The following is a 22,003-nucleotide window of genomic DNA, read 5'->3' on the forward strand; positions in this document are numbered from 1 at the left end:
AAGCAATTATAAAGCAATAAATTGACTATGATTAAGTATCTTAAGCTGCATTATCATCAGTGTCCAGAAAAGGAAAGTGATGACGGAGCCTCTTTACTCTTTATACCCAGTTCTGGACACTACATTTTAAAATATTTTATAAAATATTTTGTAAAAACAACTTTTAACTTTTTTTTTTCATTTGTAGCCAAATTCTTTTCCCTCCTTTCTTCTCCCTTCCTTGAGAGGTTAAGAAATCTAATTTAGATTTTTTTCATTTTTAAAAGTATTTTTCCATGATTTCATAATTCATGTTCTTTCCCTCCCCCCTTTCAGAGCAAACAAGCAATTACACTGGGTTATAAATGTATTACAACTCAATACCTATTTCTATATTATTTGTTTTTGTAATAATCTTTTAAAAACCAAAACCCCACATGCAATACCCATATAAACAAGTGAAAACCCAAATGTTTTCCTTCTGTGTTTCTACTCCCACAGTTCTTTCTCCCAATCTGGTTAGCGTTCTTTTTCATAAGTCCCTCGGGATCGTCCTGGATCATTGCATTGCTATCAGTAGCAAAGTCGATTACATATGATTGTCCCACTGTGTTTCAGTCTCTGTGTACAATGTTCTCCTGGTTCTGCTGATTTTATTCTGCAACAGTTTGTGAAGATATTTCCAGCTTATATGGAAATCAAACAGTTTATCATTCCTCATTACACAGTAGTATTCCACCATCATCATATATCACAATTTGTTCAGCCATTCCCCTCATTTTCCAATTTTTTTTGTCACCATAAAAAGCGCAGCTATGAATATTTTTGTACAAAAATTTTTCACTATTATCTCTTTGGGATACAATCCTAGTAATGGTATTGCTGGATCAAGGGATATGCATTCTTTTAAAGCCCTTTGGGAATAATTCCATATTGTCTTCCAGAATGATTGAATCAATTCACAACTCCACCAGCAATGCATTAATGTCCCAATTTTGCCACATCCCCTCCAACATTTATTATTTTTCTTTACTTTCTTGTTGGCCATTCTTCTAGGTGGTATCTTAGAGTTGTTTTAATTTGCATTTCTCTAATCAAATATAGATTTTCTACATGTAACAATGTAAAACATTTTTTCCATATTGGTCATTTTATGGAAGAGAGCTTGAACAAAAAAAAATGAAGACAGAAAATAAAACATAGGATGTTTCCCTCTATATTCAGATTCTATCAGTTCTTTCTCTGAAGGTAGATAGCATTTTTTTTATCATGGGTCTTTGGGGATTGTCTTAGATTATTGTATTGCTAAGAATAGCTAAGTCATTCATACTTGTTCATTTTACAATATTGCCACTTCTGTGTACAATGTTCTAATTCTGTCCAATTCATTTTGCATCATTTCATGGAAGTCTTTCCATGGTTTTCTGAAATAATTCTTATCATTTCTTATAACAAGATAGTATTCTATTATAATCATATACTATACTTTATTCAACCATTCTCCAATTGATGGTCATCCCTCAATTTCCAATTCCTTACTATTGGGCATTACATTTTGAGGAGAATGTTGATAAGCTAAAAGGCATTTAGAAAAGGACGACCAAGATGGTGAAGAAATGAGACAAGCAAAGACTATTCTGAAGGAACCAGTAAAAGGTTATCCTGGAGAAGAGAAAGTTTGGCTTAGGCAAGGAACATAGATTTAGAGCTGGAATAGACATTAATGGTTATCTGACCAAATCCCTACCTTATACAGAAGAGGAAACTAAGGGCTGTAAAGGTTAAATGATTCCAAAGTTAGTCATTTTTCAGTCATGTCCAACTCTTCAAGACCCCATTTGGATTTTCTTGGCAAAGATACTGGAGTAGTTTGCTATTTTCTTCCCTAAAATGGTGAATTCACCTCAGTCCTAACAGTTGCCCAGATATCCATCTACTCTGCTTTTCTCCATTCCCACAGGAATCCAACCATTTACTTCTCTCCTCAACTCTCAACTGTCCTTTCCTCCCTCCTCAAATCTCACAATCAACTCTCCACCATCCTCACATAGTAACAGTTGTTGGTCAAGTGGTAGAATATAGTCTTGTTCAGATAGAAATTGGACCAGATGACCTCTGAGTTACTTTCCTATGTTCTGTGATATAATAGCATGTTATTGGACTGCCTTTTTATGGTAGCAAATAACTGCAGAGTAAATGTCCACTAATCAGGGAATGGCTAAAAAAAATATGTGATGCATGAATATAATGGAATATTCCATGTTGTAAGAAATTTTGGATATGAGGGCTATAAAGAAGCATTGGAGGACTTGAACTGATGCAAAGTGAAGTAAGTAGAACCAGGAAAACAATACATACAATGACTACAACAATGCAAATGGAAAAAAACAACAAAATCAAAACTTCTTTACAAAGGTGGAATACTACAGTTAAGGAACACTGCAATATTGAATATGTAATAAAATATATGCAATGTAATGTCAGATGTGGTTGATTTATTAGTTTTTCTCATTTAATTTTCTCTTTCTTATTTTTTTGTTACAAGGAATAACTCTTTGGGAAAGGAAATAATATATTAGGGAATAAACATAAGTCAAAGCCAGTATGTTTTAATATATACTTTTAAAGATAATTAGTACCTTAGGAAGTGATAAGGGAGCATGCATAATATAAACTAGAAAATATCATGGAGGCAGATGGTATGATTTGAAGAGGACTTTGACCATGGGATATTATTTGGATAAATAGGGGTCAATAGGCATGAGTAAGGACAAAAAAAAAAGACAAGGATGAGGTGTGTGAGGAAAATAAGTAGAAACCAGCCAGGATAACTCTCCAGCCTAAATGATGCTATAATCAGGGCAACTGCCTGGTAATTTGGGAATGAGGGACTTTTTGTTTGTTTGTTTGTTTCATTTCTATCTAATCCAGAGGGTGCCCCTGATAATGATAACAACTCTCTTTATGTTTGCTTTCCAATTTACAAAGCACTTAACCTTACCACAAACCAGGTGGTACTAGTATTTGGGGCTCAATTTTACAAATGAAAAAGTGAGCTTCAAAGAGGTTAAATGAATTACCCACAGGCACACAGCTCATACATTTTAAAAGTCATAATATAAAGCAAGGTTTTCAGTCTCAGTATTCATCCTACCACAATACACTGTCTCTCTTTATTCCTAGCTGTTGACTATGGAGATGCCCTCATGGGCAAGAGGTGAGTATTCTTTGGCCACTTGGGAAAGCAGCCAAGTAAACTCTCTCCTTCCCTTTCTTCTCATCTTCTCCACCCTTCCTGTCCTCTACAGAATCCCCAGATTCAACTCTGGAGGCAATGGGCCGAAAAGAAGAGGATGATTGTAGTTCTTGGAAGAAACAGACAACAAACATTCGGAAAACTTTCATCTTCATGGAAGCACTGGGATCGTAAGTCCAAGGAGGATGGAATCATGAACTTGGGTCAATCTAGTTAGGGAAAGGCAGGAGCCATTCTGGAGATGGCTATGCTTGGTGGCAAACGACAAGTGCTCTACTTGAGCCAAGATTCAGTTACTTAAAGAAAACTCTCCCAAGGAGCAATAGAGTCTTTAAAGAGGATTGAGAGTTGGGTGAATGGAAGAGGGGTGTATTTGATTCACCAAAGCAGTTCTTTCATTTGTTCTTCCTTTCTTCTACTTCCCCCCAAACCAGCCTTTCTTCTATGTATTATCATCTATCCCCACTCTCTTATCTGCCAAAAGGAGTTATCTATCACCAAATATAAGCTGACCCAAATACAACCTTTAGACTGGGTTCAACCAAGCCTGATGATGTTTGAACAGTAGTGTGTTTGAATTCATTTCCAAGTGTCTTAAATGAACTCCATGGATGAATTGTCCCTAGTAAAGATACAATCTTGATCTGTACATTGCAACATGCCTAGGATTCAGGGGTCAGGGTTATTTCAGGGGATATATCAGAACATTTTTTTAAGATTTGAACAGAAGGAAGAGGGACATGCAAGGTAGAGTTGGTAGATAAATGGGGCAAGGTGGGTAGGGAGTATTAACTTGGAAATAACACAGAACTACTAAAGTAGGCAGCAAAAACCAAGTCTTTAATCAGGAAAGAGATAGGTCCAAATAATCAGCCACTATAACCTAGATACTTCACAGAGTCAGTCGGAACCCTGGGTCTCGGGGGATAGTATCTCTGGGAGAATGTGCCACACAAGACAATTTGATAAGGGGTGACAGAACTTGGGGGTCTTTTATGCCCTCTGAAGAACTGGGTGCAGCAAGCATGAATAGACAAGCTGCAAGCAAGCTGTAAAGAGGCTGCAGCCAGCAGCTGGGGTCCCAGGGAGTGGTCAGCTACTGTGTATGCAAAAGGAAAAGGTCAAACCAAAAATTAGGCTTCCTGAGAGAGGACTTTAATATAATAGGAGAAGCTACTAAAACAAATAAGGGTACTCAACCTTTGACTCTGCCTACCAGTCCCACCCAAACTAGGGTCACCAAACACTTCAAGGTCTATAGTTCAGTCCAAAACAGGTGTGTCTGGTACCTGAGTTCTCAAGGGGCAGGGGCAAACTTAAAATTTGCAGAAAACCCAGGTGACAGGAGAAAATGAGGGAAGAAGAGAGGAAAAAGAAAGCAACAGAATTTCCTCATCTATACCTTCCTCTTTGTGTGCCTTAAATCTCCCAATTTAACCCTCAGTGAAAAGAGAAGAATCCTGTGGAGCTTTTCAGGAGTCTGTAATCCTAATATCTCCTCTTAGGAATTTCCTCTGGGATTTCCTCAGACAGCCACTGGCACTGAACAAGTTAACCCCCTCAGCTACAGAAAGGGGTTCCTGTGGGCACTCAATCTGTGAGATTATTCACAGATCTGAATCAGCTCCCCTCTGCCACCTCCACTCTTTCCCCTCATAGTGCTCTGGCTCTGTTGGAAAAAATAAGACATCACGTGGGAGTCCAAGCATGTTCCCCTTGATGATAATTGCTGGGCTGGGTGAGCCAGAGACAGTTCTTCTGTTCCCAGAGTCCTCACTTAAGTCTGTCTGCTGCCTCCTCTGGAGAATCCAGCATGGACCTGCCTCAGTCCTCAGCCCTACTTCCTATTGATGCCTCTCAACTCCCCCTGGTCAGTCAGTAAGCACAGAATAACCTGGTTGGGGTAACAGAGAACAGCAATAGGGCTGTCTCCCAGGGAAGGTGTATGGTGCAGGTTAATTTCACCCAAGTGTAGTTTTCCTGTCTCCTATCAGTGAGTCCCCTTGTCTCTGACGATAATGGCTAGCCCATCATTTCTGACAGAGGAGGGGGATGTCCTTAGCCCCCAGATTAGATCTCCTCTTTCCTGAGTTGTGTGTGACTTCAAACACTGGGCTCTTTATACAGTCTTTGGATAGTCACTGGTATGGGCTCATCTGGCATCTCTCCTCTCTCTAATAAGCCAGGCTCCCCAAAGCAATACCAGGGCAAGGGCTTCTTATTAGATAGGAGAAGAACAGGAGGCTAGAGGGTCACTAGTGGATCCTTAATTTAATCATCCCTAAACCAAGAGAATAGGAGAGGGCAGAAAGCAGAGCCCATTGCTCAGAATTAAGGTATTTGCTGGGGAGAGACTGAGATCTCTACTCAGCTTCCCCAGCCCCCAGTTCACATCAGGTGCCTGAACCAATGTGCTCCATCACCTTCTGCATTAGACTGCAGACACTGCAATGTTACTGGGGAGAGAGGCAGAAAGGGCTTAGAGAGCTGGGATGCATGTAAAACAGGTGCCCTCATCAGGGACGGTGACAGAAACTGCTTCTGATCCCACAGTGCTTCCTGAATTTCCTAGGAGTCCTGGCTTCACAGTTCATCTTTCCCACAAAGTGATAGCCAGTGGCAAGCACACCCTCCACAGAGCAACCCTGTCCCTGATTTTTTTTTGGGGGGGGGGAATTTTATTTAGTTCATTTAGAATATTTTTCCATGGTTACAAGAATCATGTTCTTTCCCTCCTCTCCCTCCACCCCCCTCTTGTAGCTGACGTGCAATTCCACTGGGTTTTACATGACCTATTCCTATACATCAAGACCTATTTCCATATTATTGATATTTGCACTAGGATGATTGTTTAGAGTCTACATCCTCAATCATATCCCCCTTGACCCATGTAATCAAGCAGTTGTTTTTCTTCTGTGTCTCTACTCCCACAGTTCTTCCTCTGGATGTAGATAGTGTTCTTTCTCATAGATCCCTCTGAATTGTTCTGAATCATTGCATTGCTGCTAGTAGAAAGTCCATTACATTCTATTGTGCCACAGTGTATCCATCTCTTTGTACAATGTTCTGGTTCTGCTCCTTTCACTCTGCATCAATTCCTGGAGGTTGTTCCAGTTCACATAGAATTCCTCCAGTTTATTATTCCTTTGAGCACAATAGTATTCCATCACCAACCTATACCACAATTTGTTCAGCCATTCCCCAATTGAAGGGCATCCCCTCATTTTCTAATTTTTTGCCACCACAAAGAGCGCTCTATGAATACTCTTGTACGAGTCTTTTTCCTTATCTCTTCCCCATCCCTGGATTTTTGACCCAGCCATAAAACTGCCCTGGACTTGGCCTTTCCTTTTGGGATTGCTACCTCCTGGTGAGAATGAGGAAGGAAAAGAGTCTTGAGGTGGGGAAAAGGTGGTGAAGAAGATCTTGGGAAGATGGGTCATGTGGAAAATTTAAGCCAAGGCTTCTCTCACTCACCACAGGCTAATGCATGATTTTGGTAGCTGAAGCCTAAGCAAAAGTTTCAGTAATAAATGCCTCCAGGTATTTACAAAAGCAGTTTTATTATCCCACAAGTTATCTCTCAAAGAAGTTATTTGCTTTTCTCAGCAATGTGATACAATATAGAATGAATGATGGTTTTTGGAATCAGAAGACCCAGGCTCAAATCCTGCCTCTCTCACTTACTTCCTTCTTTGTATCTTCATCTATGTTATAAGGTCATTGAACTAATTGACACCTAAGGTGTCTAACTCTGAACCTAAAAATCCTATTAATATCACAATCACAAAATCTAAAAATCAAAGGGATGTTAAAGGTCCCATAGTTCAAATACTGTGTTTGGTGAATGAAGACTTACATGCTGAGAAAAGCCATTAATCTGCCCAAGGTCATTGGAGCAACAAGCAAGAGTCAGAATTTGAACCCAGGTTTTCTGACTTCCAATCCAGTGGTCTTTCCACCATGCTGTCCTAGCTTTCACATACCCTTCAGATCATCCTTGAACAGGGCAGACTTTAAGCCGTTTTTCTCTCAGCAAGCACTGCAGAGAGAAATAGTTTAGATAACATTTGCAGGAAGCAGTATATTAACTGCTGCTGCATTTATAATAGTTCCTGTAGGAAGGAAGTGTGGGGGTGGTATTTTGCATTTTGCATCCTCTCAAACCCTAATCAAATCTTCTCCAGAGAACTAAAACCGATGTTTTCCAGATCAGTGTTTACCAAGGGGAACCACAGTTTGGGTCTAGGACATATTCCAGCATGCCACTGACTTCTAGAACTAAATCCCATTAGGGTGATAGGTTTATAAGGGGCATTTTCTTTATGGAGAAGAGACTACACCAGCTCTCTGTGGATCCAATGATCTAAAAACTAAGGACAGAACTAAGACCAATGGCCAGAAGTTACAGAGGTGCAGATTTCAGGGCAACTTCTAAACCATTAGATCAGAAGGTCCTAGATCTAAAGCTGGAGGGTACAATGGAGGCATTTAGTCCAGTTCTCCTTTTAAAATGTTTTTATGTTATTTTACTGGTGAGGAAACTGGAGGGTAAAGAGATTAAGTAACTTGCCAACAGTCACAGGAGTAGTGAGCATCAGAGGCAAGATTTTAACCTAGGGTCTCTGAATCCAGAGTCAATTGGCTCTTTCCACCATTCCACAAATGGACTTCCTGGTGAAGTAATAAGTGCCATGTCAGTGGAAATACTAGAGCAGAGTCAGATTGATCGAACCTCAAGAATTTTGTAGAATGGATTTCCATGTTGGAAATAAGGCTAGAATGGATGCTTTTAAAGCCAAAAGAAAATTTTTATGATTTTATAAAAATATTTGCTAATGAGACTATAACTTTAACATATTAATACAAAAAGACAGACTGTATCAGAGCCCTTTGTGCCTCCTCATCCAAGCTTCATGGGGGAGAAAAATGTCCATTTCCTAAAATTGACCTTGGCTAGTTCAACGCTGACATGGATCCCTTCCTGTCTTTCTGAATGACTAGCACTACTCTTAATGCTTTGAGCTCTCCTAAGAACTCAAACCTCAGTGAGGTGTATGAGAAAATAGCATGTCATGCTTGGAAAGCTTCCTTCCACTTTAAAAGTACTCACTAATGGACCTCAGTGGCTTTTCATTTGCATTTATGAATAAATGGCTCAAAACACTTCATTTATGGGTCTTTCCTCCTTCAACTGGACTTGTTGACTCCCTACCTGAGCTTCCTCAATTCTCTGTCTTGTATATAGACTTAGAGTTGGAAAGGACCTTTATCCAATCTCTCTCCAAATCACAAATCCTGTCTACAACACCCACCCAAGATAGGGAACTCGCTCTCCCATAAGGTAGCCCATTACATTTTGGATAGCTCCAATTATTTGGAAGTTTTTCCTTTGAAACCGAAAAACCTCAGAATGGGAAGAACCATCAGCTCTTATGAAGCCAACTTCCCAATGTGAGAATCCTTTCTCCACCATCTCTAACATATATCCTTCCACAAGCAGCTTGAATACCTCCATCACCATCTCACAAGGCAGGTTGCTCTCATTTCAAACAGTTGTAATTATTAGAATGTTCTCCTCATGGTGAATCAAATTCTGCCTTTCTATAAGATTAATGTGTTTAGAAAAATAAATAATTGAGTATTAGTTTAAATTGAATATGATTGGGCTGTGGTTTCATTGGTATGACTATTCCCCCCACTGGTGCTGATTGCAAACCCCTCCAAGTTTTCTGATGCCATGCAACTAACTCATGTTCATAGTTTCCCATAAGCCACTTATAGAAGGATCTTCCTAACATACTGGGGGGTCTCCTCTTGGGTTTTTGGTGTTTTTTGTTTTGTTTTGTTTTGTTTTAGTATCTAGGGGATATCTGTATCATTCAGGCCATCCATCTGTTTTCCTTAATTCTTGCTATGTGACTAGCCTGATTCCCTTTCTAATCATTCCAATCCTTAATAATAATGCGTATGGCCACGTGTTGAGGCTTGCTTACACCCACCATGTATCTTGCCACTGAACTTTGGGTATTTGTAATTTTAGTTCTTCCAGGATTATAATGTTCCATGATTGGAAATTACAGAAAGTCCTGGAAAGAACCGTGGTATTAAAGAGATGCGTAGTCAATGAAAGAGAACAGCATTAAAACCAAAAATGGGAGAGCAGGGGTGGAAATCCTTTAATGCTTTGCAAGATCAGAATTAAGCTAAATGATTTTTAATATGTTATTTGAGATTATATCTATCCCCATTAGCACAGGCATATGGGGATTGAGATTGGGCTTGTTTGGTCCCTCAGTAAGCATTTCTTAATTGCTAATTATGTACCAGCCACTATGCTAAGAGCTGGGGACAAAAAAAAAAAGGTAAAAGACTATCCCTGCCCTCAAGGAGCTCACAGTGTAATGGGAAAGGCCTTTTGGGAATGACTGTATATACAAGATATTTAAAGTGTAAATGGAAAGTAGGAATCTCCCACAACCAGTCTAACTCTGCTCTCTAACTTAAAAGTCTCAGAGAGTTGCCTGGAGCACTCTGAAGTCTGGTGGTTTCCCCAGATCATTCAGCCAGGCTGTATCTGAGGCAGGAACTGAACCTGAGTCTTCCTTTGAAACCCTCTCTCCCTCCAACAAGATACCTCTGCCTACCCATCAAGTAAATACTCAACAAATGCTTATTATCCAACTGGTTAATTTATAATCAAGAGGCAACTCTGTGCTAATTTGTGGAAAGGGGGACTACTCTTGGAGAGCTTTTCTGAAAAGAAAAAAATTTTAAGGAGAATCATGGAGAGGGATGGAGCTAGTGGAGACCTGGAGGAAAATTCTGGCCCTTTCCACTCATTCAGCCCTATAATATATTCTAATATCTTCTTCCAGGTAAGAGACTAAACCTTTCTGCCCCACCTGGCTGCATCAGAGCCCTGTTTGCCAGCTCTCTCCCTCACCAGTAAGAGCCAGATTGCCTCCCAATTCCTTTCTGAAAGTCGTAGAAGCAAAGGCTGAGTCTTGGCATTCATTCTGGATGCAGGGGATGGTGTTGGTGGGTAGTAGTCATTAGAGCTGGAGTGAGCTGTTCAACAATGAGTGGAATGAACCAGAAGGAGAGTGAGAGGCCCCCTGGGGGGTGCTAAACACTCCAGATCTAATAGATCCACCCACACAGGATCAAACAGGAAGAAAGTCACTTTGGAACAAAACTCCAAAACTCCAAATCCCCAAAGACCAGGATACGGAGGACCAAGATTGAATTAAAACCTTGACATCATCACTCACTTAAAAAAAAAAGAAAAGAAAGAAAGAAAGATTTAAGTGCTTTCCCTTCTGGTACAGTGCTGAACACACAGAGACCTGAGTTCAAATCTCACTAAAAGTGGCATCTCTGTGTCTGAATCATAATTATCTATACAGATTTGGTTTTCCTCAGTAGGATAAGAATCATGCTTGTTTTAATCCTTGTATCCCCAGCACAGTGCCTGCCATATTAGTTGTTGATCATTTTCCAGGCATATCTGACTCTTTGTGACCCCATTTGGAGTTTTCTTGGCAAAGATACTAGAGTGGTTTGCCTTTTCCATCTGAGGTTCATTTTACAGATAAAGAAACTGAGGCAAATGGGTTTAAGTGGCATGCCACAGCTAGTAAGTGTCTGAAGATAGATTTGGATGGTGCTCAATCCACTGGGTCACCTAACTGGCACATAGTAGGTATCTGTAAATATTTGTTGAATTGCATTCAATTGAGTCCTAGAGTTCTGCACGATAAGAACTAGAAGGACCCCTAAATATCATCTAGTTCAACCCTCATATTTTTCAGAGGAGGCATCTGCCACTTTGAGAGGGAGCAGGGAAGTAGCTCACCCAAACGGCTTGCTCAAAGCAGCAAAAATAATGAGATAAGCTCCAAAGGTCAGTCTAACCCCAAAAGGAGAGTTTGTTTGTTTTTTTAAGAAAAGTAGATTAACAGCACAAGACACATCCAAGGCAAGTTCACTAATTGCTCTCTATCAGCCATACCCAATGACCCTGATCCCCAGCATCAAGTGAACTCCTGGCCTATTTCCTACCTTGTGGCGATGGTAAGCCTCTCATTAGACTGGATATACCCACCATTCATTCATCCTTTTCTCAGCTTGGATTTACCACCATCCCTCCCAACATGTGCACACAGGCTGTCAAAAGGAGTAATGTAAACATTCTCCAATCTCAATTCTTTAGTCATCCGGTAATCAACAGGCATTTATTCAGCCCTACTATGTGCAAAGCATCCTGCTAGATGCTGGGATGCAAAGACAAAAGTAAAGCAGTCCCTTCCCTCATATGGAGCTTACATTCTTCTTTTTTTAATACTTGCTTTCTGTCCTAGTAACAACTTTAAGACAAAAGGACAAGGGCTAGGCAAATAGGGTTAAGTGCCTGTGCTCAGGGTCACACTGCTAGGAAGTGTCTGAGGTCATATTTGAACCCAGGACCTCCCAACTCCAGACCTAGAATCCACTATGCCACCTAGCTGCCCCAAGGAGTTTACATTGTATACGTGGGATAATAATGTCCTCTGCATAACCACATAATGAACACTTAGTAATAATAATAACATCAAATGCATATTGATTAATTTATTGTTTGATTGGAAGACTATGTACTTTGAGGGGATCAATTAAATTGTAATCCACTGGCATATGCTGGAGAACACAGGGTCCCCTCCAACTCATGCCTTGGGTATCTAAGAAGGAAATGCTTTATATAATGAAGAAATCATCCACCTCCATCCAGAGCAGCCTTTTTTCTCCCTTAGATTCATTGTGTGAAGAAAGGAACAGAAGGGCTATAATAAATATGGCATAATTCAAGTTCAATTCTTGAACTAATTATACATGGCCTAGAGTGTTAATAGAAGCTAATTATCAGCCAAGTGTTTGCCTGTCTTTGGATTTTGCCCCCAGCAATGTTCTCCACTGGTGAGCTAAGTTTTTCTTCTTGGGTTTTTGTTTTTGTTTTTGTTTTTCTGTCAGAGGAGCTTTTTCAGAAGTTTTCCTGGTGAAGCAAAGGGTGTCTGGGAAGCTATTTGCCCTGAAATGCATTAAAAAGTCTCCTGCCTTCCGGGACAGCAGCTTGGAGAATGAAATTGCAGTATTGAAAAAGTGAGTCTGTTACATGTCATTGGGAAAAGAAAATATTTTTTAAAAGAAAAGAAAAAGTGAGTCTGCCCAATGATTGGTTGGGGATGTCCACTTAAGCCCAAGCATTTCCTCTCAGACACTAGAAAGCAGAGAGAATAGGAATGGGGTTGCAATTCAGGCTGTCATGATCTTCTTGACACTGCTCCAGTCGTAGACCATAGAATCATGGAATCTGTTGGGTGGATCAGAAAGGATCCCAGGTCAACCAGTCCAATCTATATCTGAAGCATGGATTTGTCTTCCTTAAGGGTACAGTTTCTGCTTGAACATGTCCAGTACTAGAGCTAACTCACTAGCAAATAATAGAGGTGACCTGTCGCATTTTAGGATGGCTTAATTGTTTTTTAAACCCTTACCTTCCATCTTAGAATCAATACAGTGTATTGGTTCCAAGGCAGAAGAGTAGTAAGGGCTAGGCAGTGGGGGTCAAGATTTGAAACCAAGACCTCCAATCCACTGAGCCACTTAACTGCCCTGGATAGCTCTATTTTTTTAGGAAGATCTTCCTTGTATTAGCTTGAACTCTGATACCTTGAAACTGTCACCTACAAGTAAAAAATACTTTTTTCTCTTTCTCATGGATATTTGGACGACTCTTAAAAAAAAAGAAATAATAGAAGGGGAAGCAAGATTAGCCATCATTGGCGATGGCAGGGCTAGCCACTCATGTTTATCAAGAGGCAGTAATGATGGATGTCATACACTAAAAGTGTCAAGAATTGGAAGTGTTGTTTTGATTGGTCTGTATTTTTAGAAATCCTTGATGTGGACCAGACTGAACTATCAATGAGGGAGATCTGGACCTTGAGTTCCCCCTCAGACTCAGACAGAGCTCTTGTCTCTTGAAGATAGACAGAGGGATTCACATACTTCTGACATTGGGATTCTATGCCCCTGTGCTTAACACAGTTATTCTGAATTGTTAATAAGTATTATATATAATATATATTAATAATATAAGTATACTTGCATAGTTATAATTATGAAATGATAAATAATATATAAGAATAATTAAGAAGCACCAGGTAGAATTATGGGAGGCAGTATGGAATCATGGAAAAGAGAGATGGTTTAGGAGTCAAGTAACCTGGGTTATAATCTTAACTTTTTATTTATTTATTTATTTATTTATTTTTAACTTTTATTATACAAATATATATGTATATATATAATTTATAAATGGTGTGATACCAAACAAATCACTGAACTGTCTATATCTAATTTTACTCCCTTGTAAAATGGGAGGGGTTCAAAGAGGATTCAAAGGGCTATGAATTAATACAGCTATAAATTTATAATTACAACTATAATATTTAATCTCATGAAATGTGGAATACGGCCTTGTTCTCCATGATCTCTAAGGGAAATATAGCACAGTCCCCCCTCCCTATCATTCACCTAATCTATGTCCCACACCATTCCCAGATGGGAAGTTCTTATCTAGCATAAATCCTTTTTATTACACCCTTACCTTCTATTTTTAGAATCAATACTAAGTATTGGTTCCAAGGCAGAAGAGTGGTCCAAGCTAGGCAATTGGGGTTAAGTGACATACCCAAGGTCACAGAGCTAAGAAGTGTCTGAGCTCAGACTTAAACCCAGGACCTCTCATCTCTAGGCCTGGTTCTCTATCCACTGAGATACCTAGATTTCCCCAGGTCCCTCTTGCTGTAGCTTGAGCAAATTCCTTCTTGCCCTGCTTCTCATGGGAAACAGAATATCTGGCTCCTGTGCTCTACAAAAATCACTCCAAAATGATTCATCCCTCAGCTTTCCCCAACATTAGATCATAGGATATAGAGCTTTAAGGCATTTTCAAGAAAATCTAGTCCAATCCTCTCATTTTGCAAATCAGGAAACTGAGGTCCATAGAGATAAAATGCTTTGTGCAGTGATGGGCACATAGTATACCATATATAAATGCTTATTCCCTTCCTTTCTCTCTCCCTGCCTCCAAGGTCATAGAGAGAATAACTGGCAGCACCAAAAATGTAAATCTGAGTCTTTTTACTGCAAATCCAATTTTTCTTCCATTTTTTTAAGGCAAAAGAAACTTCTATGACCTTAGTGTAACAAAAGCTTCCCGAATGGGAGAGGTGAGGTAAATCATATCACCCACATTTTGGGTAGGCTCCCAGCCTGTTATGAAAACTATATAAGGATCTTGTTCTCAGAGTCATAACTAAGGTGGTATTATGGGGCCTTTATCCCTGGGGGTTGACATCTTGGGAGGCTTGCATCCTTCCTGGAGCAGTTCTCCAGACTGTCCCTACATTTTATGATCTCTGCCAGCCCTGTGCCATGTGCCACCCCCAAAGGTCCCACCCATCTCCTCACCTATTGCCATAGACCCAATTGGCTGCCTCCCTCTCTACCTCTCAATGGGCATTCAAGGGGGTCGAGAGTCATCGACATTTCCACCCTGGATAAAGTCAGACTTTCTGGGAGACAGACCCTCCCCTTCAGCCTGAACCTGTCTAGAGTGGACTGTCCTCTCTTTGGTCTCTGCCCACCCCCCAGCTTCTACCTTTAAACTAAATTTGTCCAAGGTACAATCCAAATGCTACTACAATCTGTCTATAATTCCCTAGAGAACCTAAAAGGCTGGTTGAATTATGCCTATTTTTTTATGAATCATATAAATCATTCTCCATCTGGACTGGCCTCTTCTCTTCTCAGAATCAAGCATGAGAACATCGTGACCCTAGAAGACATCTATGAGAGCTCCACACACTACTACCTGGTCATGCAACTGTAAGTGAGGGGGGCTTTGGGGTGGGATCCTGGGTGGTTCTGGCACTAGAAGGCATCATGGGATGAAGGAGGGGGTGGAAGGAGACAGAGAATTCTGTAGTTAGAACAAGAGACTCAAAGAACCTGAGCACCCTCTAAAGTGATTCACTGAGCCCATCTGTGACTGTTCCTCTCCATCTATAAAGTGAAAATAACACCCCATTAGAAAGGTCTTCATGTCATTGGCCCATCTAAATGCCATTTGAGTGGTGCCTGTGAGGGTTTGGACTGTGCCCAGCCCTCGGTCTGATCAGAAGATAGAGATGTCCTTCTATTTAAAAAACTCTTTTCCTTTGTCCTCTTCCTATCCTGATTCCACCATCCCAGCATGGCAGAATGTAACGTGTAACATTGACTGATGACACAGATCCCTCTACAATTCCTGATGCCTGGCAACTTTAATGAGCCAGCTCAGACCCAAGTAGCCTATTTAATCCTGGACTCACTAGGGGCTCAGCAAAGAGGGAGGGATCCTGCACCAGAGGTGGCAGAAAGAACTAGCAAAAGGCTAGGAGCAACCCTAATAAGCAAACCCAGATGAGCCTAGCTCTGCTTTAATGAGACCCATTCACCAGGATTAACTCACAGTCCATCAGGTCAGGTAAGTGGAGGAGGGAGGCAAAGAAGCCAGCCTGCCTGAGCTTCCTCTGGGAGTAGGGTCACATCTCCCTGGGCTCTGGCCATCAGGATGCAAGCTGCACAGGGTCAGAAAGGGAGGATTTATTTGCAAAGAGTTCTCTTTCCTTTTATGCCTCCACCTGCCACGTGTGACCCACAGAGTATGGCGAGAGGCAAACAAAGAAAATGATTGGAGAATTGAGGAATTAGTCCTCTATTACACCCTGCCTAGAGCTCTAAAGAGCTTTTGTGTGGCTGATTTCATTCAGTCTTTATAACAACCATGTGAGGCAGGCATGATGATATTACCCTACTTTGCTTCAGAGCCAGCTGTTTTGGGAGATAGATAAGATATAAATATGTTTATCTAAGGAGATAGATAGATAGATATTTATCTGTGAAAATAGAGAGAGAGAGAGAGAGAGAGAGAGAGAGAGAGAGAGAGAGAGAGAGAGAGAGAGATCTTTCTGACTCAATATTTAACATTGGACCAACCTACCTCTCTTTGTAAAGAAGTTGGAGGCTGGGGGCAAGGGGAAAAGGGAAAACAAGGAGCATTACAATTTCAGAAGGTTCTTTCCTCCACTGAAAAGTCTTCTCCCCCTACCCCCCACCCTTACAAAAAAATCTCTACAGTAAATCTTAATAGTCTTCCAGATGGAGGGCTAGTCCAGGCAAAATTCTGTAAGTTTCTCTTTCTTGATGTAAAGCAGGCACTAATTCCATAGTCTGGGAACTAGGTTTGATTCCCAACTCTTAATAGTTATAGTAACAAAAGATGTAGGGGGAAAAGGATCTTAGAGTCTGAGTCTCAACCTCCCATTATACAGATGAAGAAACTGAGTCTCAGAAAGGTTAAGTGATGTGGCTAAAGTCACTCAACATTAAGTAGCAGGGAGAGAAGAGGAAGGGAGGAGAGGAGAAGGGATGGGAAGAGAAGAAAGGGGAGAAGAGGAGAGGAGAGGAAGGGATGGGAGAGGAGAAAGAGGAAGGGAGATTTAAACCAAAGGGATAGGGCAATTTGATATATCAATGAGGTATTTCCAGCATCCCTCACATCACACCAGCTAAGTACCTGTTTACTCCACTGGACCCTCTGAGACCCAAAGTCCTTGTCATACTGTTTCTTGTTTTTCAAACCCTCTTCTCCACCACAAGACTATCTGCCCCTGGAATTATGAAGGAGAAAAAGCTCATGTACCATTGAACATCTAGTCAATTCCTCTGCATTCTTTCTCTCCACTTCCCCATCCCATCCCATCTATCTATCCTCCCTACAGAGTTTCTGGGGGAGAGCTGTTTGACCGGATTCTGGAGCGAGGAGTTTACACTGAGAAGGATGCCAGCCTGGTGATTCAGCAGGTCCTATCAGCAGTGAAATACCTTCATGAGAATGGCATTGTGCACAGGGACTTAAAGGTACCACATCAGGCAGCTCCTCTGAAAAAGAGAGTTATTGCCAAATGCAGTGGCACCCATCTAATCATTTTTACCAGGGAGGCTGGGACTGGTGGACTCCTTCAGTTCAGGAGTTCTGAACTGCAATAGGCTAAATCTATTGGGTGTCTTAAGCTGGGTTTGAATTCAGATCTTCTTGACACCAAGCCTAGCTGTGTATACTGCTCTACCTACCAGCCTCTAGAATCCACATTCAAATGAGGAAAACAATATACAAACAACTATGTATATAGAAGGTATATGTAGAGTAGATGGAAGATAATCTCAGAGGGAAGCCACTAGCAATGAGAAGGATGGAGCCTGGAAAGATCTCTTGCAGAAGGTAGGATTTGAGCTAAGTCTTGAAGGAAGCCAGGAAAGCCAGTAAAAGGGAAAGCATTCCAGGCATGGGAGACAGAACAGCTATTTTATATGTCATGCTCAAGGGACAGTAAGTTGGCCAATGTTGTTAGATAATAAAGAATGAGAAAGAGACTGGAGATCCTCCTGAGAATCTTGTGCTTTCTTTATGTTTCATGGGAATGGAGAATAACTCTTCAGCATCCTAAAGGAGAGGGTCTAAAAACTTGTTAAAATACTCTTCATCCTTTTTCTAGAATTTCCTCCAAACCTTGACCTGTTGATATAATTTTCATGTTTCTGGGTCAGTCATTTAGGTGTAAAAGAGGTGAAGAAGACAAGCCCAAGTCTGGGAGCACAGCTTGCCAGCAGATCTCCTTTCCCATGAGAGACTGAGCCTAGAGAAAGGAAGAAAGGCTTTTGCCTGAGTCTGATTTGGATTATAACCCACGTTCTATTTCTCTTCTGCTTCCTCTCTATTCCCTTCCGGCAGCCCGAAAACCTGCTCTACCTCACCCCAGATGAGAACTCCAAAATCATGATCACAGACTTTGGTCTATCCAAGATGGAACAGAGTGGTGTGATGTCCACAGCCTGTGGGACTCCTGGCTATGTGGGTGAGTCAGCACCAATGGGGAGGAAGAGAGGAAAGGAAGTCAGCCAGCAAGCTATATCCAACTATGAACGCATAATAAATGTTCATGGTGTTGCATTGGACTATTTTGTATTATATTATATCATATTGTATTGCCTCAGCAGAATCAAGAGCAGATCTATTGGGGTTAATACTCAGCTCCTGAAAGGGTTCAGCTTAGTCATTTGGCTTAGAAGAACCAGCCTCCCAGGAAGTCAGCCAGCCCAAGCTTCTATAGACCTCGTTGTGTTGTTCCAAAGCTCTGGATCTTTGGGTACCCTCTCCCAGAGTACAATTAGTGTGACTCACAGTCTGCTGGGGGCCTGTCAGCCTATCCCTGTGATGGTGCTCAAAGAGCCAAGTTGCTCTGCATTCTCTCTTAAGCCTTTACACAAATGTCTAGGTTCATGCCTTCTTTCCTCTCCCCATGTGGAATTGCTCTCCTTCCCCATGGGAGTATCATGAAAAAAAGCCACAAGCTCTGAGGCCATAAAAGTTTTGAGCCTATGTTTTCCTCTCCCCTCCCTTCCTCCTTAAAGGCAGGATCCCCCTGATTATCAAAATAGCAACAATAATAATAGCTGGCATTTATATCAGCTTTAGGGTTTGCAAACTATGTCTTATGCATATGGCCTCATTGGATCCTCATAGCAACTCAGTGTACATTCCCCAAAAGAATAGGCATAGAAAGGCTCCTAACTTGAGGAAGTTACAGAGATACTCATAGGCTCTTAGAGTTGAAAGCTGGTTCCTTAGAGATTAGTTGGTCAGGGACAGCTAGGTGGTCCAGGTCTGAGTTGAAAGGACCTGGGTTCAAAAATGGCTTCAGATACTTCCTAGCTATGTGACCCTAGGCAAGTCACTTAATCCCAGTTGCCTAGCCCTTACCACTCTTCTGCCTTAAAACTGAGTACTGCTTCTAAGACAGAAGGTAAGAGATTTTTATTAAAAGATCAATTAGTCCAAGGTTTGTATGTTTTTGGAAGAGATCAATTAGTCCAAAGACACTCATTTAACAAATGAGGAAATGGGTACATCCAGAGATGAGAATCTGACTCATCCAAAGTAGTAAGTAATTATCAGGGTCAAAATTTGAACTCTAGTTCCACATCCAATGGAAATATCTTAGAACTCAGAGACTAGTACACCATCAAAGATGATCTTTCTTAGGAGCCTTTATATAGTTTAGGGTAAACATTTCTGAGGACGGCGGACAAGAAGGGTCTCCATAATAACAATTTACACCTTATGTCACCATCCAACTCTTACTGTTTTTCTTTCGCCCCAGAGAGTCACCTGGAAGGGCCCAGGGTAGGTTTGGGGAAGAGGAAGAGTTGATGGGAGCTATGACAGTAGAAGTATTGACACAGAGTCCTGGCTCAGGAGAGAGAAGATACTCAGTAACCAATTCATGTAGAACACATACTGGATATATGTGTGTGCGTGTGCGTGTGTGTGTGTGTGTGTGTGTGTGTGTGTGTGTGTGTGTACTCCCACCCTCACTGTGATGGAAGACCCAGTTCCCACCTTCAAAGAGCTCCTTGCTGGGTGAAGGAATCACATCCCCCTTCTCGTGGTAGTCTTATTGTCTGCTCGTGTAAGAGGCAAGTCCCACAAGAGGGATAAAATGCAGAACACTTAGGAAATGTAGTGATAAGTATAAATTAATACTGGGAAACAGAGTACATTTGGGTTTAGTGTTACGTAATGTGAAAAAACTAGCTTTATCAAGCTAGTTTAACTAGACTCCTTGGGAACTCTTTCCCTAAATTCAAGATTCTTCCAGTTGTTAATGAGGATTTTGAGAAATACAAAATGGATCAGCTGAAAAGCAAGAGGCTTGGAACTTTGGCAACTGCCAGTCAACTGAGATGGAGTCACAGTTCCATGGAATCTTAAAGGAAGCAGTTGGGCAGCTTGAGCTGTTTTGAAACACTTCTCTTCTGACTGTTGGGAAGAAGATAGAAGCCTGACTCCCTCTCTTGGTCAATGATTATTTATCTGACTGAGTACTGAGAAGACTTTTGGAGCTTAGCTCAGAAGAAACTCTGCCAGCCATTTGCTATCAACATCTCCCCTTAGAGAAAAATAATTTTATTTTCTGAGTTGAACACATTGAGAAATCTCCAATCAACAGGGAAATATAGGAAGTTAGAGAAAACTATTTTCCTCTCTCCCCCTCCCATCTCCCTACCTCCTTTACCTTAAAGAATAAAACTTCTTAGTTAAAGAATTTGAGGGTGAGAATAAGTTATTATAAGAAACCTTCAACCTTACCATTCTGAGAAGATCATTCAAATCAGTTGAGAAGAGAATAGGAAGTGGGGGGGGGGGAAGATCCAGTCTTCCCTCCAGCTTGCTTCCTGGTGTCCCTATCCTGTTATCATAATTCTCCTAAGAGAGGTATCTATTACACAGTCCATTTCCCTAACTGAGTGTTTGGTTTTCCATAGCTCCAGAGGTGTTAGCTCAGAAGCCATACAGCAAGGCTGTGGATTGCTGGTCCATCGGAGTCATCACCTACATTTTGTGAGTAGAAGTTGTGGTCTCCCACATAATCCCAAGGACCTGCACCCAGCTCCAGCCTGGCTGCCCAAAACTTCTCTTTTCAGTGCTCAACTATGTTTCAAAGAAAATTGTTTTCATCCCCTTAGTTTAAATGCCTTCCTCTTGTCCCTGAGAGCCCAAATGTAAAGAATCTGCTCAACTGAATAGCAATGAATAACTGAATAGCAAACTCTATCTCTTTATTTACTTCTTCTACCCTATTTATTCCAACTGAAGGTAGACCAAAACAAAATTGTGAGGAAAAAACATTGCCAGTGATACAAGTTTCCTTCTTCTGTGAACCTTTATCTTTCTATGGTTCCCAATAAAAAATATATAAATACACATGCTTGTTTTTCAGGTGCTGAGGATCATCATGTTCTCCTCTCTTCCCTCTTTAAAATATTATTTCAGACCAGCCTTTCCTACCCTAGCATGAGTTTGTACATGATGTCCCTCTCCCTTGGATAATCTGATTATGTAAAAATATTTAGAATTTAAGAATATTTAGATATAAATAAAATATTTTAGATATAAATATTTAGAACCTCAGAGGATATCTAGCCCAGTGTCCTCACCTTACAGATGAGGAAACTGAGGCCCATAGAGGTTATGTGACTTGCCCAAGGTCACACACAGTTAGTATACAGTTGTACTTAAATCCTGATCTCTTATAGTGGGAAAGATATCCACCTGTTAAAGGAATTTCAGCCAGCAAGTAAAAAACACTGGGCAGGGATGCTGGAAGAGGTAGAGCCTTTCTTGGGCTGACCATGCCAGCCAGCCAATGGATAAAACTATCTCTGATTTCAGCTAGTAAGCTTCTACGGAACTTGTATCATTCTTAGATTAGAAGCTGATGTCCCTCCATGCTGCCCAGCCCCATGGTCCTCCACCCTCCATTTGAGCAGTACAAGGAAAGAGGGAAGAGAAGACTGGTCACAAGGAGATGACCAAAGAATAAGCTGCCTTTTTCTCCTGGTGTGTTTTGCAGACTGTGTGGGTACCCCCCCTTCTATGAGGAAACAGAATCCAAGTTGTTTGAGAAGATCAAGGAAGGCTATTATGAATTTGAATCTCCCTTCTGGGATGACATTTCTGAGTCGGGTAAGGTACCTCTTGGGTATATCAGTCAGAGGGATAGAACTGCCAGTTCTTCCTTCTCTTTGTACCCCTAGGATCCATCTGGCCCAGGGGATGGG

The 22,003-nt window shown here is 41.0% G+C and overlaps 1 protein-coding gene across 3 annotated transcripts in view; it reads left to right on the forward strand.

Annotated features, from left to right (window-relative positions):
- The window catches only part of CAMK1G (calcium/calmodulin dependent protein kinase IG), a 52,164-nt gene that overhangs the window by 18,299 nt on the left and 11,862 nt on the right, over positions 1-22,003 (forward strand). For 2 of the 3 annotated variants that reach the window (XM_056815877.1, XM_056815879.1), the window contains exons 2-8: positions 3,288-3,405; positions 12,245-12,373; positions 15,092-15,166; positions 17,104-17,242; positions 18,114-18,237; positions 20,708-20,783; positions 21,796-21,908. In XM_056815877.1, coding sequence (XP_056671855.1) covers positions 3,288-3,405; positions 12,245-12,373; positions 15,092-15,166; positions 17,104-17,242; positions 18,114-18,237; positions 20,708-20,783; positions 21,796-21,908 — 774 coding nt within the window. Of the gene's footprint in view, positions 1-3,162; positions 3,197-3,287; positions 3,406-12,244; positions 12,374-15,091; positions 15,167-17,103; positions 17,243-18,113; positions 18,238-20,707; positions 20,784-21,795; positions 21,909-22,003 lie in introns of all 3 variants that reach the window. The other variant, XM_056815878.1, reaches the window with a different exon arrangement.

This window comes from Monodelphis domestica, chromosome 2 (genome assembly GCF_027887165.1).
Source record: "Monodelphis domestica isolate mMonDom1 chromosome 2, mMonDom1.pri, whole genome shotgun sequence".
Classification (NCBI taxonomy): Eukaryota; Metazoa; Chordata; class Mammalia; order Didelphimorphia; family Didelphidae; genus Monodelphis; species Monodelphis domestica.